Here is a 22,607-nt window from a genome sequence, read left to right on the forward strand (position 1 = left end):
GGAGGTGGGGGAAGGGGGAGAGAGAGGGAGGGAAATATAGGGATGATCGAGAGATTAGTGATTAGCATGACGACTAATAATAATGTTATAATGAGATAACGAGAATATGCTAATCATTTACACCTGGCCTCACCACCTCCCTACCCATTCACTCCCCTCCCCCCTTCATGTCCAGTCTGATAACCTCACTAACACACATCAGTCAGTATCTATCCGAAGACTATGGTTCTCAACGCCCTTGACAGAGACAGAGAGAAATTAGGAAGACTATGGTACCAGAGAGAGAATGAAGATGAAGACTACAGTACACACTTCCCTAGACAATGAGAAAGACCAAAAAAGTCTGACAAATGAGGAAGAGACAGAGAAAGAGAGAGAGAGGTGAGGAAGACCCATTGTCTTCCTCTTCCTAATATTGAATGAAGATGACAGAGGGATGAAGACGACTACTCACTGCCCCAGACAGGGATGTTCTTGCTCTCGGTCTTCATGACGATAGAGGCCATGGTCATGGTGATGGGGATGGCGTCGAAGTAGGACGAGTGAGGGGCCAGGGTGAGGATGGGCGCCTGCGAGGGCGGGGCCGGTTCCCCTTTCACCGTCACCCAATGGAAACCTCCACAGAACCACATGGCACGCATGATCACCCTCAGGGCTATGTCACAGATCCTGTAGGAGAGAGAGAGACAGACGGGTGAGGGTGGGTCTGTTTATTTTCTATTTATACAGGTAAGTCAATTAAAGACATGCTCTGGAACTTTGGCGACTACTAAGTATATATTTTTTTTACCTCCCACTTTGGGCTGGATGTGTCAATGAGCTTCAGCCCCCTCACCATTTGAGTGAGAGCACAGCAGAGATTAACAAACAGCAGAGAGAGCAATGACGTGGTTCACATACCTGCACATATGTGACGTAGTACGCAATTTTCAGGGACCACTTTTGGCTCGTGAGTTATACTTTCAGAACTACTGGCTAAAAAGTATATAAAAGTACTGGAGAACACGTGTGTGTGTTTGCCCCGACACAATGAAGACAATATCCAAACCTTCCACAAGAGGTGGTGATGTCATTATCAGGTGTGTCATTCATTATATATATATATATACATACATACACACAGCTAAAAAAAATAAAGGGAACACTTAAACAACACAATGTAACTCCAAGTCAATCACACTTCTGTGAAATCAAACTGTCCACTTAGGAAGCAACACTGATTGACAATACATTTCACATGCCGTTGTGCAAATGGAATAGACAACAGGTGGAAATTATAGGCAATTAGCAAGACACCCCCAATAAAGGACTGGTTTTGCAGGTGGTGACCACAGACCCCTTCTCAGTTCCTATGCTTCCTGGCTGATGTTTTGGTCACTTTTGAATGCTGGCGGTGCTTTCACTCTAGTGGTAGCATGAGACGGAGTCTACAACCCACACAAGTGGCTCAGGTAGTGCAGCTCATCCAGGATGGCACATCAATGCGAGCTGTGGCAAGAAGGTTTGCTGTGTCTGTCAGCGTAGTGTCCAGAGCATGGAGGCGCTACCAGGAGACAGGCCAGTACATCAGGAGACGTGGAGGAGGCCGTAGGAGGGCAACAACCCAGCAGCAGGACTGCTACCTCCGCCTTTGTGTAAGGAGGAGCAGGAGGAGCACTGCCAGAGCCCTGCAAAATGACCTCCAGCAGGCCACAAATGTGCATGTGTCTGCTCAAACAGTCAGAAACAGACTCCATGAGGGTGGTATGAGGGCCCGACGTCCACAGGTGGGGGTTGTGCTTACAGCCCAACACCGTGCAGGACGTTGGCATTTGCCAGAGAACACCAAGATTGGCAAATTCGCCACTGGCGCCCTGTGCTCTTCACAGATGAAAGCAGGTTCACACTGAGCACATGTGACAGACGTGACAGAGTCTGGAGACGCCGTGGAGAACGTTCTGCTGCCTGCAACATCCTCCAGCATGACCGGTTTGGCGGTGGGTCAGTCATGGTGTGGGGTGGCATTTCTTTGTGGGGCCGCACAGCCCTCCATGTGCTCGCCAGAGGTAGCCTGACTGCCATTAGGTACCGAGATGAGATCCTCAGACCCCTTGTGAGACCATATGCTGGTGTGGTTGGCCCTGGGTTCCTCCTAATGCAAGACAATGCTAGACCTCATGTGGCTGGAGTGTGTCAGCAGTTCCTGCAAGAGGAAGGCATTGATGCTATGGACTGGCCCGCCCATTCCCCAGACCTGAATCCAATTGAGCACATCTGGGACATCATGTCTCACTCCATCCACCAACGCCACGTTGCACCACAGACTGTCCAGGAGTTGGCAGATGCTTTAGTCCAGGTCTGGGAGGAGATCCCTCAGGAGACCATCCGCCACCTCATCAGGAGCATGCCCAGGCGTTGTAGGGAGGTCATACAGGCACGTGGAGGCCACACACACTACTGAGCCTCATTTTGACTTGTTTTAAGGACATTACATCAAAGTTGGATCAGCCTGTAGTGTGGTTTTTCACTTTCATTTTGAGGGGGACTCCAAATCCAGACCTCCATGGGTTGATAAATTTGATTTCCATTGATCATTTTTGTGTGATTTTGTTGTCAGCACATTCAACTATGTAAAGAAAAAAGTATTTAATAAGATTATTTCATTCATTCAGATCTAGGATGTGTTATTTTAGTGTTCCCTTTATTTTTTTTAGCAGTATATATACACACATATACATATACATATATATACACACACAGTGAGGGAAAAAAGTATTTGATCCCCTGCTGATTTTGTACGTTTGCCCACTGACAAATAAATGATCAGTCTATAATTTTAAATGGTAGGTTTGTTTGAACAGTGAAAGACAGAATAACAACAAAAAAATCAAGAAAAACGCTTTTCAAAAATGTTATAAATTGATTTGCATGTTAATGAGGGAAATAAGTATTTGACCCCTTCTCAAATCAGAAAGATTTCTGGCTCCCAGGTGTCTTTTATACAGGTAACGAGCTGAGATTAGGAGCACACTCTTAAAGGGAGTGCTCCTAATCTCAGCTTGTTACCTGTATAAAAGACACCTGTCCAGAGAAGCAATCAATCAGATTCCAAACTCTCCACCATGGCCAAGACCAAAGAGCTCTCCAAGAATGTCAGGGACAACCTTGTAGACCTACACAAGGCTGGAATGGGCTACAAGACCATCGCCAAGCAGCTTGGTGAGAAGGTGACAACAGTTGGTGCGATTATTCGCAAATGGAAGAAACACAAAAGAACTGTCAATCTCCCTCGGCCTGGGGCTCCATGCAAGATCTCACCTCGTGGAGTTGCAATGATCATGAGAACGGTGAGGAATCAGCCCAGAACTACACGGGAGGATCTTGTCAATGATCTCAAGGCAGCTGGGACCATAGTCACCAAGAAAACAAATTGGTAACACACTATGCCGTGAAGGACTGAAATCCTGCAGTGCCCGCAAGGTCCCCCTGCTCAAGAAAGCACATATACAGGCCCGTCTGAAGTTTGCCAATGAACATCTGAATGATTCAGAGGAGAACTGGGTGAAAGTGTTGTGGTCAGATGAGACCAAAATCGAGCTCTTTGGCATCAACTCAACTTGCCGTGTTTGGAGGAGGAGGAATGCTGCCTATGACCCCAAGAACACCATCCCCACCGTCAAACATGGAAGTGGAAACATTATGCTTTGGGGGTGTTTTTCTGCTAAGGGGACAGGACAACTTCACCGCATCAAAGCGACGATGGACGGGCCATGTACCGTCAAATCTTGGGTGAGAACCTCTTTCCCTCAGCCAGGGCATTGAAAATGGGTCATGGATGGGTATTCCAGCATGACAATGACCCAAAACACACGGCCAAGGCAACAAAGGAGTGGCTCAAGAAAAAGCACATTAAGGTCCTGGAGTGGCCTAGCCAGTCTCCAGACCTTAATCCCATAGAAAATCTGTGGAGGGAGCTGAAGGTTTGAGTTGCCAAACGTCAGCCTCGAAACCTGACTTGGAGAAGATCTGCAAAGAGGAGTGGAACAAAATCCCTCCTGAGATGTGTGCAAACCTGGTGGCCAACTACAAGAAACGTCTGACCTCTGTGATTGCCAACAAGGGTTTTGCCACCAAGTACTAAGTCATGTTTTGCAGAGGGGTCAAATACTTATTTCCCTCATTAAAATGCTAATCAATTTATAACATTTTTGACATGCGTTTTTCTGGATTTTTTTGTTGTTATTCTGTCTCTCACTGTTCAAATAAACCTACCATTAAAATTATAGACTGATCATTTATTTGTCAGTGGGCAAACGTACAAAATCAGCAGGGGATCAAATACTTTTTTCCCTCACTGTGTGTGTGTGTGTGTATATATATATATATAAATAAATTCTCTCTCACACACACACACACACCTCCTCCACCAGGTCTCCACGGCCAGTTCAGATCGTCCCAGACAGGCAGTGAAAGCAAAGGGCCAGGCCAGCAACATGAGGAACACTGCAAAGAACAACCGTACTGGGAACACTGTCACCGTCATCACACCGATCTGAGGGGGGGAGGGAGAGAGAGAGACAGAGACAAAAGCAAATGGTGATGCATTCATTCATAAAAACACGGAGCGAGAGGGAGACAGAGAGGTACAGATCCTCACATTTTCAAATTAGGCGATTAGCCCACACCACACAGGTCAGGAAAAGCCTCTCTTTCCGTGAAAACAAGTACAACTAGTATAGCTTTGCCTTGGGCCTTATATGTTCTCTCCAGAGTGGTGCTGGTCTACAGATGAGCAGTCTAAGAAAGTTAGTCACGGGGAGGAGGAGGGGAGAGAGCTAGCAAATTAGATTGACCCATCAGGAATGGCTCTGTTGAAGAAGAGACTCAGGCTCGCCTCTAACCATCCAGCAATGACAGACATACAGCTAGTCATCCCACCTAGCCTTCTCCTTGTTTACTCTATTCTCCTTATGTAAGCATGATCACATGGTCCACGCATACAATAGCTCATACTGAAATGCTACAAAAAACGCAAACCAATCCAATGTGATTTCAGGTTTAAATAAAAATATAAAACGGTTCATTTAGTACCAAACTAATTTACGCTTACATCATTAAGGTCAAAGGTCGAAGCATCATCTGAGGTCAAAGCTGATAACTATTGACTTGTCATGCCCTTACAAGGAATATGGTTGTGTGTGCGTGTCAGTGTCATGCCATCACTCCACAATGTCACGGCCAACACTGTTATTTCAGATCCCCCTCCTCTATTCCTCTCCCCCATCTCCATCTCATCTCTCTCCTACTGTGTGTTACAGTAGTGTGTTGTTCTCAATACTGTACATGTTTCTCTCTCTATTGCTTTCTCTATAAATATATTTCCCCCTCTCTCTCTGCCTCCCTACATTACAATGATGTGGTCTCCTTTCCTCTCCCAGGGGACTCGTATTCCTTCTCCTCCCTCTCCATCTATCTGTGTGAGCCCCAGGTGCAGACAGCATGGCCAGATAAATAAATAAACTCTTAATAGGGCTGGTTTCTGACACTCCCCCAAAACACCTAACCGACCCACCTGACCACCACCCCCTTCTGTAATGGACTCATCCAAACTGCACACTAACACAAACATCTAGCAGCCATTCTACTGAGGTTATAATCCTGTTATAACTCCATTACAGACTAAAACCTAACCAGAATGATGACTATCAGTCCCTCCTGTAGAATCAGTGTTTCCCCTATATTTATTTAGCAGCAGAGCACCGTTCCCGCTACTCAAAAAAAGGACGCGCTTTTACAATCAGTGTTAAAATGTGTTACAAGTTGCATATCTTCCTTAGATTCTCATCAGATCGTCTGAGAAACCTCCAAGGCCACTAGTTAGCTATCTTGTGATCCTGGAAGTGTCGCAAACCCTATTAATAGATGTATGTAATAATTGTTAGCTAAGATACAGTAACGTTACACTCGCAAAATCTTTTTTTGGGTTAATATAGAATTGGCTGGTGATGTCATTGAGATCAAGAGATAAAATTATAACTGTCCTCGATTTTCAGATCGTGCCTTTTACAACTGCCATTCTTGTGAGCTGGTCTCCATGTTTGTTGTGAGGGAGGATTCAGGGAGTTAAAAAGGAAAGCTTTGTGGTGTGAAATATTCAGGAGGAGACTTAGTGGAGGTGTGTGTGAGAGAGAGGAGGCATGCAAGAGATAGAGAGAGATGCATGCCTTTTGTTTCCTTAAACGCACGGCACACACACTTCCTCCCATCCTCCAGGGTTGGCAAGGGCCATTAGGGGAAGGCTCTCCACCCCCTACACACACACACACACACACACACACACGTAGGGGCGGAGTCTACTCAGCAGGAAAGCATCTTCCTGCCCTATAAAAGGTGTCTGCATGCTTCCCATCCGAAACAGTTCGTGCATATATAATGACGACATGTTGTGATGTTTTTGTTCGTTTGGTCTTCAAAAAATTTTCAGAGGCAAGCCGAAGTTCGGTAGGCAAAGTCAACGCCCCTTCGTCGGTGATTGGTCAACAGTAGGGATTCTTCAATGAAGTTCCCTCTTGTGTTTGTTGTCATTTAACAAGAGACTACTCGGTTTCATGCACATTTTTTCATTTGAGAAATACTGCACCAAACATCGTAGTTAGATGTGCAACTAAGATTTCCTCTGCAAAAACTTCAATTAATGACAGATTTCTTGAGTAATCTTAATTATGACTATTTTGAGGACGTGTATACTGGCTACGGCGTCTCAAGATGGACAAACTGTACTATTACCACTTTTTTAGTTTTTTTAAGCGAAGGTCTTTTAAAACCTTTTCCTGCAGTCGAATGGCCAAAAGCTGAAAATCTGGTGTGTCGATGTCAAACAGGCCCTCAGATAGCCAAATCACCAGTTGAAATCTTTATCAGCCTCTCTCCCCTCCAACACAGGGCCATAAATCGCAAGCTGTCAGCAGGGCCCCTCAGTCTCCCTCACACCTACATGTAAAAATTGCACCAAAACTGAGAAATCTACTTTGAGAACTCCTTTTCCAATACACAAACTTTCAAAAGTTTCAATTAAAAAAAATCTATATTATATATTTTCCCTGCTTACATGTCAGCCATTGAAACCCATGCACATCCGGGTTGATCACAACAATACATTTTCCAATAAACCACCAATAAGCCATTGGTTAAAAAACATGACTTACCTTTTATTGAAGCTTTGGCTGTTATGTAATTGATCCATGATGATCTTTTGATAATCCTTTCAGATGTACTGGAATGTCCTCATTCGCATAGTCCAAAATGGCTAATGCTAACGTGGGACGTTTTGGCTACTCATAAAATTGATTTCTGGGAAAGATGAGCAAATATTCTGAGCAGCACCTATGCATATTCGGTTTCTACAGTCTTTCAGATTTCCAACAATGTATGTCCTATTCGGTTGAAGTATCACGACACAGCATGTATGCGTATCCATCCCTACGCAGTGACTCAGCACGTGCCTCAGACAACAGTGTTGAGCGTGGCTTGTATGCAAGGCACACATGACCCACTGGCGCGCTGCGCTTTTGTATCGATCTAGTAAACAATTGAATAGGTCTTTTTCATTCAACAGCATCACCTTCCGTCTATCCTGATGGTTTTTGGGTCACATATACATAGCCAGCACTGCCCATCCCCCACCAAAATGCTTGGACCCCAACAAAACATGGCTAGTTGCTTTTCAGCAGGTGGACTTGTTTTGGTGGAAGACTCATTCGAGCAAGCAAGGGAGGCCTTATTGCTGTTGGACATTACTTGTAAGTAGCGATATTTGTATTGATTATTGGTTTTATTGTTATAGCTAGAATGTGTAGTTATTACTATAATGTTAGTTACATAGTGCAACGTGTGTACAGGTTTCATAGAACGCCATTGTAGCCTGTGTAGCTAGTAGCTTTCATGCACTATATATAGTTGAAGTCAGAAGTTTACATACACTTAGGTTGGAATCATTAAAACTCGTTTTTCAACCACTCCACACATTTCTTGTTAACAAACTATAGTTTTGGCAAGTCGGTTAGGACATCTACTTTGTGCATGACGAAAGAAATGTTTCCAACAATTGTTTACAGACAAATTATTTCACTTATAATTCACTGAATCACAATTCCAGTGGGTCAGAAGTTTACATACACTAAGTTGATTGTGCCTTTAAACAGCTTGGAAAATTCCAGAAAAGGATGTCATGGCTTTAGAAGCTTCTAATAGGCTAATTTACATAATTTGAGTCAATTGGAGGTGTACCTGTGGATGTATTTCAAGGCCTACCTTCAAACTCAGTGCCTGGGAAATGGGAAATGAAAAGAAATCAGCCAAGACCTCAGAAAAAAATGTGTAGACATCCACAAGTCTGGTTCATCCTTGGGAGCAATTTCCAAACGTCTGAAGGTACCACGTTCATCTGTACAAACAATAGTACGCAAGTATAAACACCATGGGACCACACAGCCATCATACCGCTCAGGAAGGAGACGCGTTCTGTCTCCTAGAGATGAACGTACTTTGGTGCCAAATCGTGCAAATCAATCCCAGAACAGCAAAGGACCTTGTGAAGATGCTGGAGGACACAGGTACAAAAGTATCTATATCCACAGTAAAACGAGTCCTATATCGACAACCTGAAAGGCCGCTCAGCAAGGAAGAAGCCACTGCTCCAAAACTGCCATAAAAAAGCCAGACTACGGTTTGCAACTGCACATGGGGACAAAGATCGTACTTTTTGGAGAAATGTCCTCTGGTCTGATGAAACAAAAATAGAACCGTTTGCCCATAATGACCATCGTTATGTTTGGAGGAAAAAAGGGGTCGCTTGCAAGCCGAAGAACACCATCCCAACCGTGAAGCACAGGGGGTGGCAGCATCATGCTGTGGGGGTGCTTTGCTGCAGGAGGGACTGGTGCACTTCACAAAATAGATGGCATCATGAGAAAGGAAAATTATGTGGATATATTGAAGCAACATCTCAAGACATCAGTCAGGAAGTTAAAGTTTGGTCGCAAATGGTCTTCCAAATGGACAATGATCCCAAGCATACTTCCAAAGTTGTGGCAAAATGGCTTAAGGACAACAAAGTCAAGGTATTGGAGTAGCCATCACAAAGCCCTGACCTCAATCCTATAGAAAACTTGTGGGCAGAACTGAAAAAGCGTGTGCAAGCAAGGAGGCCTACAAACCTGACTCAGTTACACCAGCTCTGTCAGGAGGAATGGGCCAAAATTCACCCAACTTATTGTGGGAAGCTTGTGGAAGGCTACACGAAATGTTTGACCCAAGTTAAACAATTTAAAGGCAATGCTACCAAATACTAATTGAGTGTATGTTATTATTATGTAAACTTCTGACCCACTGGGAATGTGAAATAAATAAAAGCTGAAATAAAGAGAGTCGCACACTCTATATAAATAAACTCCCAGTAATTTATTGGGTAAAACGCCAACGTTTCAGCATCACTGTGCCTTTTTCAGGGTGTTCATGGATAAAAGTCTATAAAGAGATTGGGATAAGATATCAGCTGAATTTTTTGGCCACATGTTGAAAAGATGCCTCACTGGAGGGGAATATTGACCCCAATAAGCATCTCTGAATAGTAAACTCAGTGTACAGCTCAATAAACACACTAGACGTTTTGTTATGTATTTCAGTCTTCTGTGATGTACATAAAGTGTAATATTGGGATGCAAACTCAAAATTGAATACATTTCAACTCTATCTGACATGGTACAGGTGTATGTTTTTTAAGCCAATAACCATGGGTGTGAGGTGTACACTTTTGTTTCAAAGTAGATTTGTTTAAGACTACCAAGAAACCGTCTGCGTGACCCTGATTTAGCCCACTGCATTAAAGTGATACATCGGGATTTTGGCAATGAGGCCCTTTATCTACTTCCCCAGAGTCAGATGAACTTGTGGATACCATTTTCATGTCTCTGTGTCCAGTATGAAGGTAGTTAGAGGTAGTTTCGCAAGCCAATGCTAGCTAGCATTAGCACAATGACTGAAAGTCAATGTGTATCTGCCATGCTACCTTCTCTTCTTCCTCCACCCCTCTCCCTCCCGGTCTGTGAGGGATAGCCCCAGATCCCCCTCTCCTCCTGTCTGTCAGTATAATGAACCAACAGCTTGAAGTGCTTATTAGCTGTTCACAAGCTGAAGCGGCTGTTATTATTTAGTTAAATCATCATTGCAGCCAGGGAGAAATGCAAACCAGAAGGACTTCAGTTCTGCAAGGGCTAACTAACCTTACTAATGTCAACACACACAAACAGGCACATCAAAGAATGCAAATACTTTATCATTAGGCTAAATGGCAGACAGACAGAGACCAGCTACTACAATACAGACCCCTCAGCTGTTCAGTCAGTGAGTGACATCTTTATTTGGGATGTTTTGTTTTGTTGGTTCAGTGTGTTGGTTCATTGTGACGTTAATTCATTTTAGGTGTTTTTGTTGTTTTGTAAAAACAGGCCATCTGGGAGAGAGCAAGAGAGGCCTGAGGGAGGAATGTGCTTACACGTGTTGGTGTGACACACACACACACACACGTCACCCAGTCATACGGCTCTGTTGTCAGCGGCATGAAGGGAAGTAGTGTTTATGTTCAGGCAGAGAGAGAGACAGTTCTTAAATGAACCAGTGTGTGTGTCTACATAGAATGGAAAAACACACTGACAACTCCACAGTAACAGCAGGTAGTAGGCTAGTGAGAACAAGACTCAGACAGACACCTGTTACAGTTTACTGACTCAACTAGCAACCTTCACATCTCTGATTGGCCCAAGAGTGTGTGTATGTGTCTACTTCAGCCCAAGTAGCCTCCAGCACCTTTTTCTGTCCAACTAGCCTAACTATAACTTTGATCTGAGTTTAACGATAATTTAGATGTAATCTTTGACAGAAACATGCAACAAACGATAACAATGCAATTGAATACACTGACTGTCTTCTAAGAAATACTATTTTAAAAAGCCAACGTGCTCATGTTAGAATAAAATAGAAACGCACATTTAATAAGGCTTGGCCTAGATCCAGAGACTGAAATAATTAGCACCAGATTCAAAAGCTAAATACTGTTCCAAAGTCTCAGTCCTTTGTGCTCCTTTATCAAGTCACGTTCTGCTACTTTATCGAGTCACGTTCTGCCCCTTGTCTCTGTGTGCAGTGTGTGTGTGTGTGTGTGTGTGTGTGTGTAAAGCATGCCTCCTGCTGCAGGAGTAAACTTGTTTGCCGTGTTCCTCTTCCACTGCTGGCACAAAATGTTCTGTGCCAAAACGGAGGCCAGTTTCCTGGACCCTGTAGGGCAGGGCTCTCCAACCCTGTTCCTGGAGATTAACCGTCCTGTAGGTTTTCACTCCAACCCTAATCTAGCACACCTGATTCTAATAATTAGCTGCTTGATAAGCTGAATCAGGTTAGTTACAACTGGGGTTGGAGTGAAAACCTACAGGAGGGTAGCGCTCCAGGAACAGGGTTGGAGAGCGTTGCTGTAGTGTACAGTATATGGCTGAGAGTGACTGGGACACACCCTGGTCCTGGGCCTGTGTGAGAGCAGAGAGGCCATGGAGACAGGAACGGGACAAACCACATTTCCTGCACTTCCAGGAAGAACGCTAGCTGAGTATTGGTACACTTCCTAACTTCCTGCCAAATGTATGACCATATTAGAGACACATATTTCCCTCAGATTACACAGACCCACAAATAATTAAAAAACAAATCCAATTTTGATAAACTCCCATATCTATTGGGTGAAATACCATAGTGTGCAATCACAGCAGCAAGATTTGTGACCTGTTGCCACAAGAAAAGGGCAACCAGTGAATAACAAACAACATTGTAAATACAACCTATATTTATGTTTATTTATTTTCCCTTTTGTACTTTAACAATTTGCACATCATTACAACACTGTATATCGACAATGACACTTGAAATGTCTTTATTCTTTTGGAACTTTTGTGAGTGTAATGTTTACTGTTAATTTTATATTGTTTATTTCACTTTTGTTTATTATCTATTTCACTTGCTTTGGCAATGTAAACATGTTTCCCATGCCAATAAAGCCCTTAAATTGAATTGAAATTGAATTGAGAGAGGTGGCAATGTAAACACAGGGACTCAATTATCCATTCCCTGGCTCAAACCCCTTTTGTTTACACCAACCTGTCAATGACCTGTCAATGACCTGTCAACCCCCCCCCTCCGTGTGTGTGAAAGAGAAAGAACGTGTGTGTGACCCAGATCTATTCAAAAGCCACAGTAGGCAAGCCTCCCTTGAACAGTGAAGGCTGTTCAGTCATTTAGGACAGTTTTACAGTTAACTGCTATTGGACATGGAAATCCACTGCAAACGTTTGAAATGCAAATGATGAGAATCAAGATCACATTTACATCATTTAGCAGACGCTCTTATCCAGAGCGGTTGGCTCTTATCAATAGGTTGGCTCTGATGTTTTGCAAATGAAAACTCTTCTTCTTTATAGAATCACATCTCCATAAAAGACACCATATGTATAGATTTTAGTTTAGTCCCTACATGTAACTTATGGTCAATATATACCAATCATTCTAGCTACCAGCTTCGACCATAACGTTCAGCGGCACGCTTGAAAGGCATAGAACACTTGGTGGGCGGAGAACATCAAGTACCTAACTAGCATGCTAGTTAGCTGCTAGCTACTGTAGCACAGAGTGCCGTTAACTGACCAGCTAGCTGGCAAAATAAAACATTTAAAAAATACTTTGAATGTTCATAAAATACGATGTCGTCAAAAGCTGAACGGTTGCTTACCCTGATTTTCTCCAAGGGGGTGAATCGTAACTCGTGAACGAAAGGATTTCTGAAAGGGGTTGGCAAGTCCGACCCATCTCTAATCTCCAAGGAAGGATGCTGCTTATCTGGCAACTTCATTACTGAAAACAGATTAACTAACATTTATCAGTTCGCAACGGTTTTTCTATTCCACAATAAACAGGCAATGTTTCTTTTAAACCGACTACCTAGGCTAGCTACACAGGTACGGATGGCGTTGATCGGTAGGCTCGCGGAACATCAATTCGTTTTCGCTTGTGAGGGAGATGTGGGGCGGGGAAGGGAGGATGGCTAATTTCAATATACTGGGAATGCGCATGTGTAGCAACGAGCCATACACTGGCCACTTTGGAAGGTGTTAATCTTTTTTACAGTGGTGCCAGAATTTCAACACACATGCCACACACACACACTCACACACACGAGTCACTACACAGGCACAGGCACACTCACAGGGATAACTGATATGAGTTTTGTGGGACACGACCTCTTTTCCTGGAATGTGTCTTTGAGATGTGCCAGATACCTTTGAGTGTGTATGTGTGTGAAGGTGTAGTACTTGCTCTCTCACTTGATCCACCTGTCAATTTGTTACTCAGTTTGACATCTTTCTGTCTCTCTTGTTTACCTTCATATGTAAAAACAGTACTTGGCTGTAGGTGACAATATTCCAGAAAATAGCTCAACATTATTGTTCATTCAGTCTGGATGTCATTATAATTTAGGATGATTTTCATTGAAAGTTGTAGCTCTATCAGGACAGGAGAGGCCCTGTCAGAGAAATGGCAGCAGGGTCAACAGTTAAAGAATAATTATTCTTCTTCATGTGGCTTTCCGGCAGACTGGACGCTATGTTGCGTATTGCTGCCTTTCGCAGGTCGGAGTGCGGATTGCACATTTTGGTCACCAAAATAAAGGGAAAAGGGGAATGGGAAAAACTTAAATTGCACCACAATCTAAACCTGCACCTATACACTATTCTCAAAAACCCACCACCCCATCCCACTACTTTGGCCCTAAACGATCCTACACTAGGCCGTCGGGCCTGGGAGGATGGAACCCCTTCTCTCAAAACTTCCTGTAGATCTTCTGCACTTAAATCTCTCACACCCAAATATTTCTCTGCTGCTGCAACTACCACATCTATCTTCTGTGATTTCCGCTCCATCAGTACAGTGCAGTTGATCACCATGGTTATAAAAGCAAGAAATCCAACCTTACTAAAACTCATCCTCTCTGGATCTCCCTCTTCAGGCCTACGCACTGGGGGCCTCCCAGTCGACTCACTCACCCTTGGGCTATCCTCTACTCTCTTCACTGCCTCAGCATAGGAAACTTTCTGCCACACTCGAACTCTGGCAATCTCAACCTGTCTCTCTCTCACAGGGAACTTCGGATCCCCAGCTACATGGGCGCCCCCACAGTTGACACACTGTGCTTTCTCTATCCCAACTGTACACTCCCTCTAACTATACCCTCCTGCACACTTCTCACATGGTGGGATCTCCCTTCTACACACTGCAACGTTTCCAAATCCTTGGCACCTAAAGCACCGAAGCGGGTTCTAAACATAGGTCCTCACAGAATAGCAAACATAACCTAACCTGACCTTATCAGGTAGAAACTCTGTGTCAAAGCTCAACAAGACAGACAGGGTATTCTCAGTCTCGCCTTTGTCATTGGGTCTACGTCTCACCAAACGGCGGACATCACAAACACTAGGAATATTCATTTTCATTTGATCCACCTCTACACTCAACGCTACCCCACTGATCACCCCTTTTAGCAGCACCCTGCTCCGGAGAGCAAAGCACACCACAGGTTGAGCCCAGAGCCACGTGACTCAAAGTGCCTGCTTCCTCTTGGAGGCGGATACAAAAAATAAAATACAATAAAAATAAAACTTCTCTAAAGTTTCACAGATGTAACCATTCCAAATTTGTCCTTTACCCGACATAATGTTTGGGTCGGCCAAAAAGCAAGAATCTCACTCCTACCGGTCCAAAATCATTTCTGGTAGGATTCTCAGGTCAAACATTGGAAGTCTCCACTACACCTGGACTGGCTCAACTTCAGAGCGCTCACCACTGCCGTCTGACTCCATTTCGAGATCAGCAAGGTTCTCAAGAGAGCATGAAGACCTATAAGTAACATTACTTGGTTTGTAATCAGGACACTTGGGTACAGTGCATTCGGAAAGTATTCAGACCCCTTCCCTTTTCCACATTTTGTTACGTTACAGCCTTATTCTAAAATTGATGAAATATGTATTTTCTCATCAATCTACACACAATACCCCATAATGACAAAGCGAAAACAGTTGTTTAATTTTTTTTGCAAATGTATACAAAATAAAAAAGAGAAATACCTTATTTACATACTGTAAATATTCAGACCCTTTGCTATGAGACTCGAAATTGAGCTCAGGTGCATCCGGTTTCCATTGACCATCCTTGAGATGTTTCTACAACTTGATTGGAGTCCACCTGTGGTAAATTCAAATGATTGGACATGATTTGGAAAGGCACACACCTGTCTATATAAGGTCCCACAGTTGACAGTGCATGTCTGAGCAAAAACCAAGCCATGAGGTCGAAGGAATTGTCCGTAGAGCTCCAAGACAGAATTGTGTCGAGGCACAGCTCTGGGGAAGGGTACCAAAAATGTCTGCAGCATTGAAGGTCCCCAAGAACACAGTGGCCTCCATCATTCTTAAATGGAAGAAGTTTGGAACCACCACACTCTTCCTAGAGATGGCTGCCCGGCCAAACTGAGCAAACGGGGGAGAAGGGCCTTGGTCAGGGATGTGACCAAGAACCCGATGGTCACTCTGACAGAGCTTCAGAGTAACTCTGTGGAGATGAGAGAACCTTCCAGAAGGACAACTATCTCTGCAGCACTCCACCAATCAGGCCTTTGTGGTACAGTGGCCAGATGGAAGCCACTCCTCAGTAAAAGGCACATGACAGCCCGCTTGGAGTTTGCCAAAAGGCACCTAAAGGACTCTCAGACCATGAGAAACAAGATTCTCTGGTCTGATGAAACCAAGATTGAACTCTTTGGCCTGAATGCCAAGCGTCACGTCTGGAGGAAACCTGGCACCATCCCTACGGTGAAGCATGGTGGTGGAAGGTTCACCTTCCAACAGGACAATGACCCTAAGCACACAGCCAAGACAATGCAGGAGTGGCTTCGGGACAAGTCTTTGAATGTCCTTGAGTGGCCCAGCCAGAGCCCGGACTTGAACCCGATCGAACATCTCTGGAGAGACCTGAAAATGGCTGTGCAGCGACGCTCCCCATCCAACCTGACAGAGCTTGAGAGGATCTGCAGAGAAGAATTGGAGAAACTCCCCAAATACAGATGTGCCAAGTATCCAAAAGGACTCGAGGCTGTAATCGCTACCAAAGGTGCTTCAACAAAGTATTGAGTAAACGGTCTGAATACTTATGTAAATGCAATATTGCCGTAGATTATTATTTTTTGTGCAAAAATGTCTAAAAACCTGTTTTTGCTATGTCATTATGAGGTATTTTGTGTAGATTGATGAGGGGGAAAAAACAATTTTATCCATTTTAGAATAAGGCTGTAACGTAACAAACTGTAAGTCGCTCTGGATAAGAGCGTCTGCTAAATGACTAAAATGTAAAAAAATAAATAAAAAAAAGTATTTTACTTTACTACCTACAGTGGGGAGAACAAGTATTTGATACACTGCCGATTTTGCAGGTTTTCCTACATACAAAGCATGTAGAAGTCTGTACATTTACATTTACATTTTAGTCATTTAGCAGACGCTCTTATCCAGAGCGACTTACAGTTAGTGCATACATAAAAATAATTTTAAAAAAATCATACTGGTCCCCCGTGGGAATCGAACTCACAACCCTGGCGTTGCAAGCACCTTGCTCTACCAACTGAGCTACATGGGACTAGTAGCCTAGGAAATACAGTCGTGGTCAAAAGTTTTGAAAATGACAAGTATTGGTCTCCACAAAGTCCGCTGCCCCAGTGTTGATGATGGCAATTTGCATATACTCCAGAATGTCATGAAGAGTGATCAGATGAATTGAAATTAATTGCAAAGTCCCTCTTTGCCATGAAAATGAACTTAATCCCCCAAAAAACATTTCCACTGCATTTCAGCCCTGCCACAAAAGGACCAGCTGCCATCATGTTAGTGATTGTCTCGTTAACACAGGTGAGAGTGTTGACGAGGACAAGGCTGGAGATCAGTCTGTCATGCTGATTGAGTCAGAATAACAGACTGGAAGCTTTAAAAGGAGGGTGGTGCTTGAAATCATTGTTCTTCCTCTGTCAACCATGGTTACCTGAAAGGAAACACGTGCCGTCATCATTGCTTTGCACAAAAAGGGCTTCACAGGCAAGGATATTGCTGCTAGTAAGATTGCACCTAAATCAACCATTTATCGGATCATCAAGAACTTCAAGGAGAGAGGTTCAATTGTTGTGAAGAAGGCGTCAGGGCGCCCAAGAAAGTCCAGCAAGCGCCAGGACCGTCTCCTAAAGTTGATTCAGCTGCGGGATCAGGGCACCACCAGTGCAGAGCTTGCTCAGGAATGGCAGCAGGCAGGTGTGAGTGCATCTGCACGCACAGTGAGGCGAAGACTTTTGGAGGATGGCCTGGTGTCAAGAATGGCAGTAAAGAAGCCACTTCTCTCCAGGAAAAACATCAGGGACAGACTGATATTCTGCAAAAGGTACAGGGATTGGACTGCTGAGGACTGGGGTAGAGTCATTTTCTCTGATGAATCCCCTTTCCGATTGTTTGGGCCATCCGGAAAACACCTTGTCCGGAGAAGACAAGGTGAGCGCTACCATCAGTCCTGTGTCATGCCAATCCTGAGACCATTCATGTGTGGGGTTGCTTCTCAGCCAAGGGAGTGGGCTCACTCACAATTTTGCCTAAGAACACAACCATGAATAAAGAATGGTACCAACACATCCTCCGAGAGCAACTTCTCCCAACCATCCAAGAACAGTTTGGTGACGACCAATGCCTTTTCCAGCATGATGGAGCACCTTACCATAAGGCAAAAGTGATAACTAAGTGGCTTGCTGTCATTTTTATCATAGGTACACTTCAACTGTGAGAGACGGAATCCAAAACAAAAATAATTTGGATTTTATTGCATGACATAAGTATTTGATACATCAGAAAAGCAGAACTTAATATTTGGTACAGAAACCTTTGTTTGCAATTACAGAGATTATACGTTTCCTGTAGGTCTTGACCAGGTTTGCACACACTGCAGCAGGGATTTTGGCCCACTCCTCCATACAGACCTTCTCCAGATCCTTCAGGTTTCGGGGCTGTCGCTGGGCAATACAGACTTTCAGCTCCCTCCAAAGATTTTCTATTGGGTTCAGGTCTGGAGACTGGCTAGGCCACTCCAGGACCTTGAGATGCTTCTTACGGAGCCACTCCTTAGTTGCCCTGGCTGTGTGTTTCGGGTCGTTGTCATGCTGGAAGACCCAGCCACGACCCATCTTCAATGCTTTTACTGAGGGAAGGAGGTTGTTGGCCAAGATCTCGCGATACATGGCCCCATCCATCCTCCCCTCAATACGGTGCAGTCGTCCTGTCCCCTTTGCAGAAAAGCATCGCCAAAGAATGATGTTTCCACCTCCATGCTTCACGGTTGGGATGGTGTTCTTGGGGTTGTACTCATTCTTCTTCTTCCTCCAAACACGGCGAGTGGAGTTTAGACCAAAAAGCTATATTTTTGTCTCATCAGACCACATGACCTTCTCCCATTCCTCCTCTGGATCGTCCAGATGTTAATTGGCAAACTTCAGACGGGCCTGGACATGCGCTGGCTTGAGCAGGGGGACCTTGCGTGCGCTGCAGGATTTTAATCCATGACGGTGTAGTCTGTTACTAATGGTTTTCTTTGAGACTGTGGTCCCAGCTCTCTTCAGGTCATTGACCAGGCCCTGCCATGTAGTTCTGGGCTGATCCCTCACCTTCCTCATGATCATTGATGCCCCACGAGGTGAGATCTTGCATGGAGCCCCAAACCGAGGATGATTGACCGTCATCTTGAATTTCTTCCATTTTCTAATAATTGCGCCAACAGTTGTTGCCTTATCACCAAGCTGCTTGCCTATTGTCCTGTAGCCCATCCCAGCCTTGTGCAGGTCTTCAATTTTATCCCTGATGTCCTTACACAGCTCTCATGTCTTGGCCATTGTGGAGAGGTTGGAGTCTGTTTGATTGAGTGTGTGGACAGGTGTTTTTTATACAGGTAACGAGTTCAAACAGGTGCAGTTAATACAGTTAATGAATGTAGAACAGAAGGGCTTCTTAAAGAAAAACTAACAGGTCTGTGAGAGCCGGAATTCTTACTGGTTGGTAGGTGATCAAATACTTATGTCATGCAATAAAATGCTAATTAATTACTTAAAAATCATCAATGTGATTTTCTGGATTTTTGTCTCTCACAGTTGAAGTGTACCTATGATAAAAATGACAGACCTCTACATGCTTTGTAAGTAGGTAAACCTGCAAAATCGGCAGTGTATCAAATACTTGTTCTCCCCACTGTACCTCCTGTTGCATTTTATGAAATGTAATCTGACATAATGACCAAAGTTGCATCACTGAAGATAGAACATTTGAAAAGTAACACATGTATTTATTTGTTTTGATTGTTTATTGATTGTTTATGCTGTAAAGGAGTATTTTTTGCCTGTCCAGTACATTTATTCAGTAGAGTAGGAAGTCCCATTAAGTCTTTTTACCTATCTTATATCATTCTTAATTTTCAGGAAGGATTTCTGGGTTCGTGGAAGCTGTTTATATTTATTTTTTATTATAAATTTTTTTAGGGGGTAGATCAGCTTTAATATTGCAGATAGATTATAACTTCCATCAATGTAATTGTCTGCATCACTTCCAATCCACCATATGTTTTTTTTTCCGCAAATATATATATATATATATACATACAGTTGAAGTCGGAAATTTACATACACTTAGGTTGGAGTCATTAAAACTTGTTTTTCAACCACTCCACAAATGTCTTGTTAACAAACTATAGTTTTGGCAAGTCGGTTAGGACATCTACTTTGTGCATGACACAAGTAATTTTTCCAACAATTGTTTACAGACAGATTATTTCACTTATAATTCACTGTATCACAATTCCAGTGGGTCAGAAGTTTACATACACTAAGTTGACTGTGCCTTTAAACAGCTTGGAAAATTCCAGAAAATGATGTCATGGCTTTAGAAGCTTCTGATAGGCTAATTGACATCATTTGAGTCAATTGGAGGAGTACCTGTGGATGTATTTCAAGGCCTACCTTCAAACTCAGTGACTCTTTGCTTGACATCATGGGAAAATCAAAAGAAATCAGCCAAGACCTCAGAAAAAAATGTGTGGACCTCCACAAGTCTGATTCATCCTTGGGAGCAATTTCCAAATGCCTGAAGGTACCATGTACATCTGTACAAACAATAGTACGCAAGTATAAACACCATGGGACCATGCAGCCGTCATACCGCTCAGGAAGGAGATACGTTCTGTCTCCTAGACTTTGGTGCGAAAAGTGCAAATCAATCCCAGAACAACAGCAAATGACCTTGTGAAGATGCTGGAGGAAAAGGGTACAAAGGTATCTACAGCAAAACGAGTCCTATATTGACATAACCTGAAAGGCCGCTCAGCAAGAAAGAAGCCACTGCTCCAACACCGCCATAAAAAAGCCAGACTACGGTTTGCAACTGCACATGGGGACAAAGATCTTACTTTTTGGAGAAATGTCCTCTGGTCTGATGAAACAAAAATAGAACTGTTTGGCCATAATGACCATTGTTATGTTTGGAGGAAAAAGGGGGTTCGCTGCCAAGCCGAAAACACCATCCCAACCGTTGAAGCACGGGGTGGCAGCATCATGCTGTGGGGGTGATTTGCTGCAGGAGGGACTGGTGCACTTCACAAAATAGATGGCATCATGAGGAAGGAAAATTATGTGGATATATTGAAACAACATCTCAAGACATCAGTCAGGAAGTTAAAGCTTGGTCGCAAATGGGTCTTCCAAATGGACAATGACCGCAAGCATACTTCCAAAGTTGTGGCAAAATGGCTTAAGGACAACAAAGTCAAGGTATTGGAGTGGCCATCACAAAGCCCTGACCTCAATCCTATAGAAAATGTGTTGGCAGAACTGAAAAAGTGTGTGCGAGCAAGGAGGCCTACAAACCTGACTCAGTTACACCAGCTCTGTCAGGAGGAATGGGCCAAAATTCACCCAAATATTCCTCAGTCATATCACATCAGTGAGGTTTAGGAGACCAAATGGGTCTTCATCGGATCAGCATCATAGTTATTTAAAACAGCTAAATTATGAATAGGTGCATTAGCTCTTAGAGATTATTAGCGGACTCTCTAGCTAGCTGTCATAGTAGCTCAATTTTCTCCATTGAGGCAACGGTGCGTTTAGGCTGCTAGATTTCACGTCCCAGCTGCCACTTTTTTATTTTATTTAACCTTTATTTAACCAGGTAAGACCCATTGAGGTTAAAAACCTATTTTGCGATGGCGACCTGGCAAGAAGGCAAAACAGGGAAATAGCAGCGTGTACAGAAAATATTACAGAAAAATACAAAACACACACAAAAGACAAAGTGTCACAAGTTACAGATACAATTGAAGATTAGAAACAACTGCAGCTATCACAAACAGTGTTGTGGATCAACACTCCCCTAACTTTAATATATTTTGAAGCATGTTCCAGGATGGAGGGGCATTATGGGGAAAAATATTGTTTCCCCATCTCAGTTCTAGCCTTAGGAACAGACAAGGACAGCAGCGACTGTGAACGAAGACTGTATTGAGTGACTGATTTGGTCAGTAAGGAACAGAGATACAAAGGGAGTTGTCCTATCAGTGATTTGTACACAAAAGTGTACCAGTGCTTTAGCCTCCTGGTGGAGAGAGAGGTCCATTGCACCCTAGCATACAAATCACAGTGATGGGTGAGTGATCTAGCATTTGCAATAAATCTTAACAATGATACACTGTGTCCAGAGTTAAGGTACAGTGCCTTGCAAAAGTATTCATCGCCCTTGACGTTTTTCCTATTTTGTTGCATTACAACCTGTAATTTAAATAAATTTTTATTTGGATTTCATGTAATGGACATACACAAAATAGTCCAAATTGGTGAAGTGAAATGAAAAAAATTACTTGTTTCAAAAAAAGAAATAACGGAAAAGTGGTGCGTGCGTATGTATTAACCCCCTTTGCTATGAAGCCCCTAAATAAGATCTGGTGCAACCAATTACCTTTAGAAGTCACATAATTAGTTAAATAAAATCCACCTGTGTGCAATCTAAGTGTCACATGATCTCAGTATATATATATACACACCTGTTCTGAAAGGCCCCAGAGTCTGCAACACCACTAAGCAAGGGGCACCACCAAGCAAGCGGCACCATGAAGACCAAGGAGCTCTCCAAACAGGTCAGGGACAAAGTTGTGGAGAAGTACAGATCAGGGTTGGGTTATAAAAAAATATCCAAAACTTTGAACATCCCACGGAGCACCATTAAATCCATTATAAAAAATATGGCACCACAACAAACCTGCCAAGAGAGGGCCGCCCACCAAAACTCACAGACCAGGCAAGGAGGGCATTAATCAGAGAGGCAACAAAGAGACCAAAGATAACCCTGAAGGAGCTGCAAAGCTCCACAGCGGAGATTGGAGTATCTGTCCATAGGACCACTTTAAGCCGTACACTCCAC

General features: G+C 43.5%; 1 protein-coding gene across 6 annotated transcripts in view; it reads right to left on the reverse strand.

Moving 5' to 3' along the window:
• LOC121586585 (lysophosphatidylcholine acyltransferase 1) overlaps positions 1-13,105 on the reverse strand; it is a 39,955-nt gene extending 26,850 nt beyond the window's left edge. For 2 of the 6 annotated variants that reach the window (XM_041903396.2, XM_041903392.2), the window contains exons 1-3: positions 12,809-13,105; positions 4,398-4,531; positions 455-669 (exon numbers count right to left, since the gene is read on the reverse strand). In XM_041903396.2, coding sequence (XP_041759330.2) covers positions 455-669; positions 4,398-4,531; positions 12,809-12,952 — 493 coding nt within the window. In that variant the 5' untranslated portion in view covers positions 12,953-13,105. Of the gene's footprint in view, positions 1-454; positions 670-4,397; positions 4,589-7,184; positions 7,330-12,808 lie in introns of those variants that run through there. The other 4 variants (XM_041903394.2, XM_041903398.2, XM_041903395.2 and 1 more) reach the window with 4 other exon arrangements.
• Positions 13,106-22,607: the final 9,502 nt, after the last annotated feature.

The sequence above is a fragment of the Coregonus clupeaformis genome, chromosome 17 (assembly GCF_020615455.1).
Source record: "Coregonus clupeaformis isolate EN_2021a chromosome 17, ASM2061545v1, whole genome shotgun sequence".
Classification (NCBI taxonomy): Eukaryota; Metazoa; Chordata; class Actinopteri; order Salmoniformes; family Salmonidae; genus Coregonus; species Coregonus clupeaformis.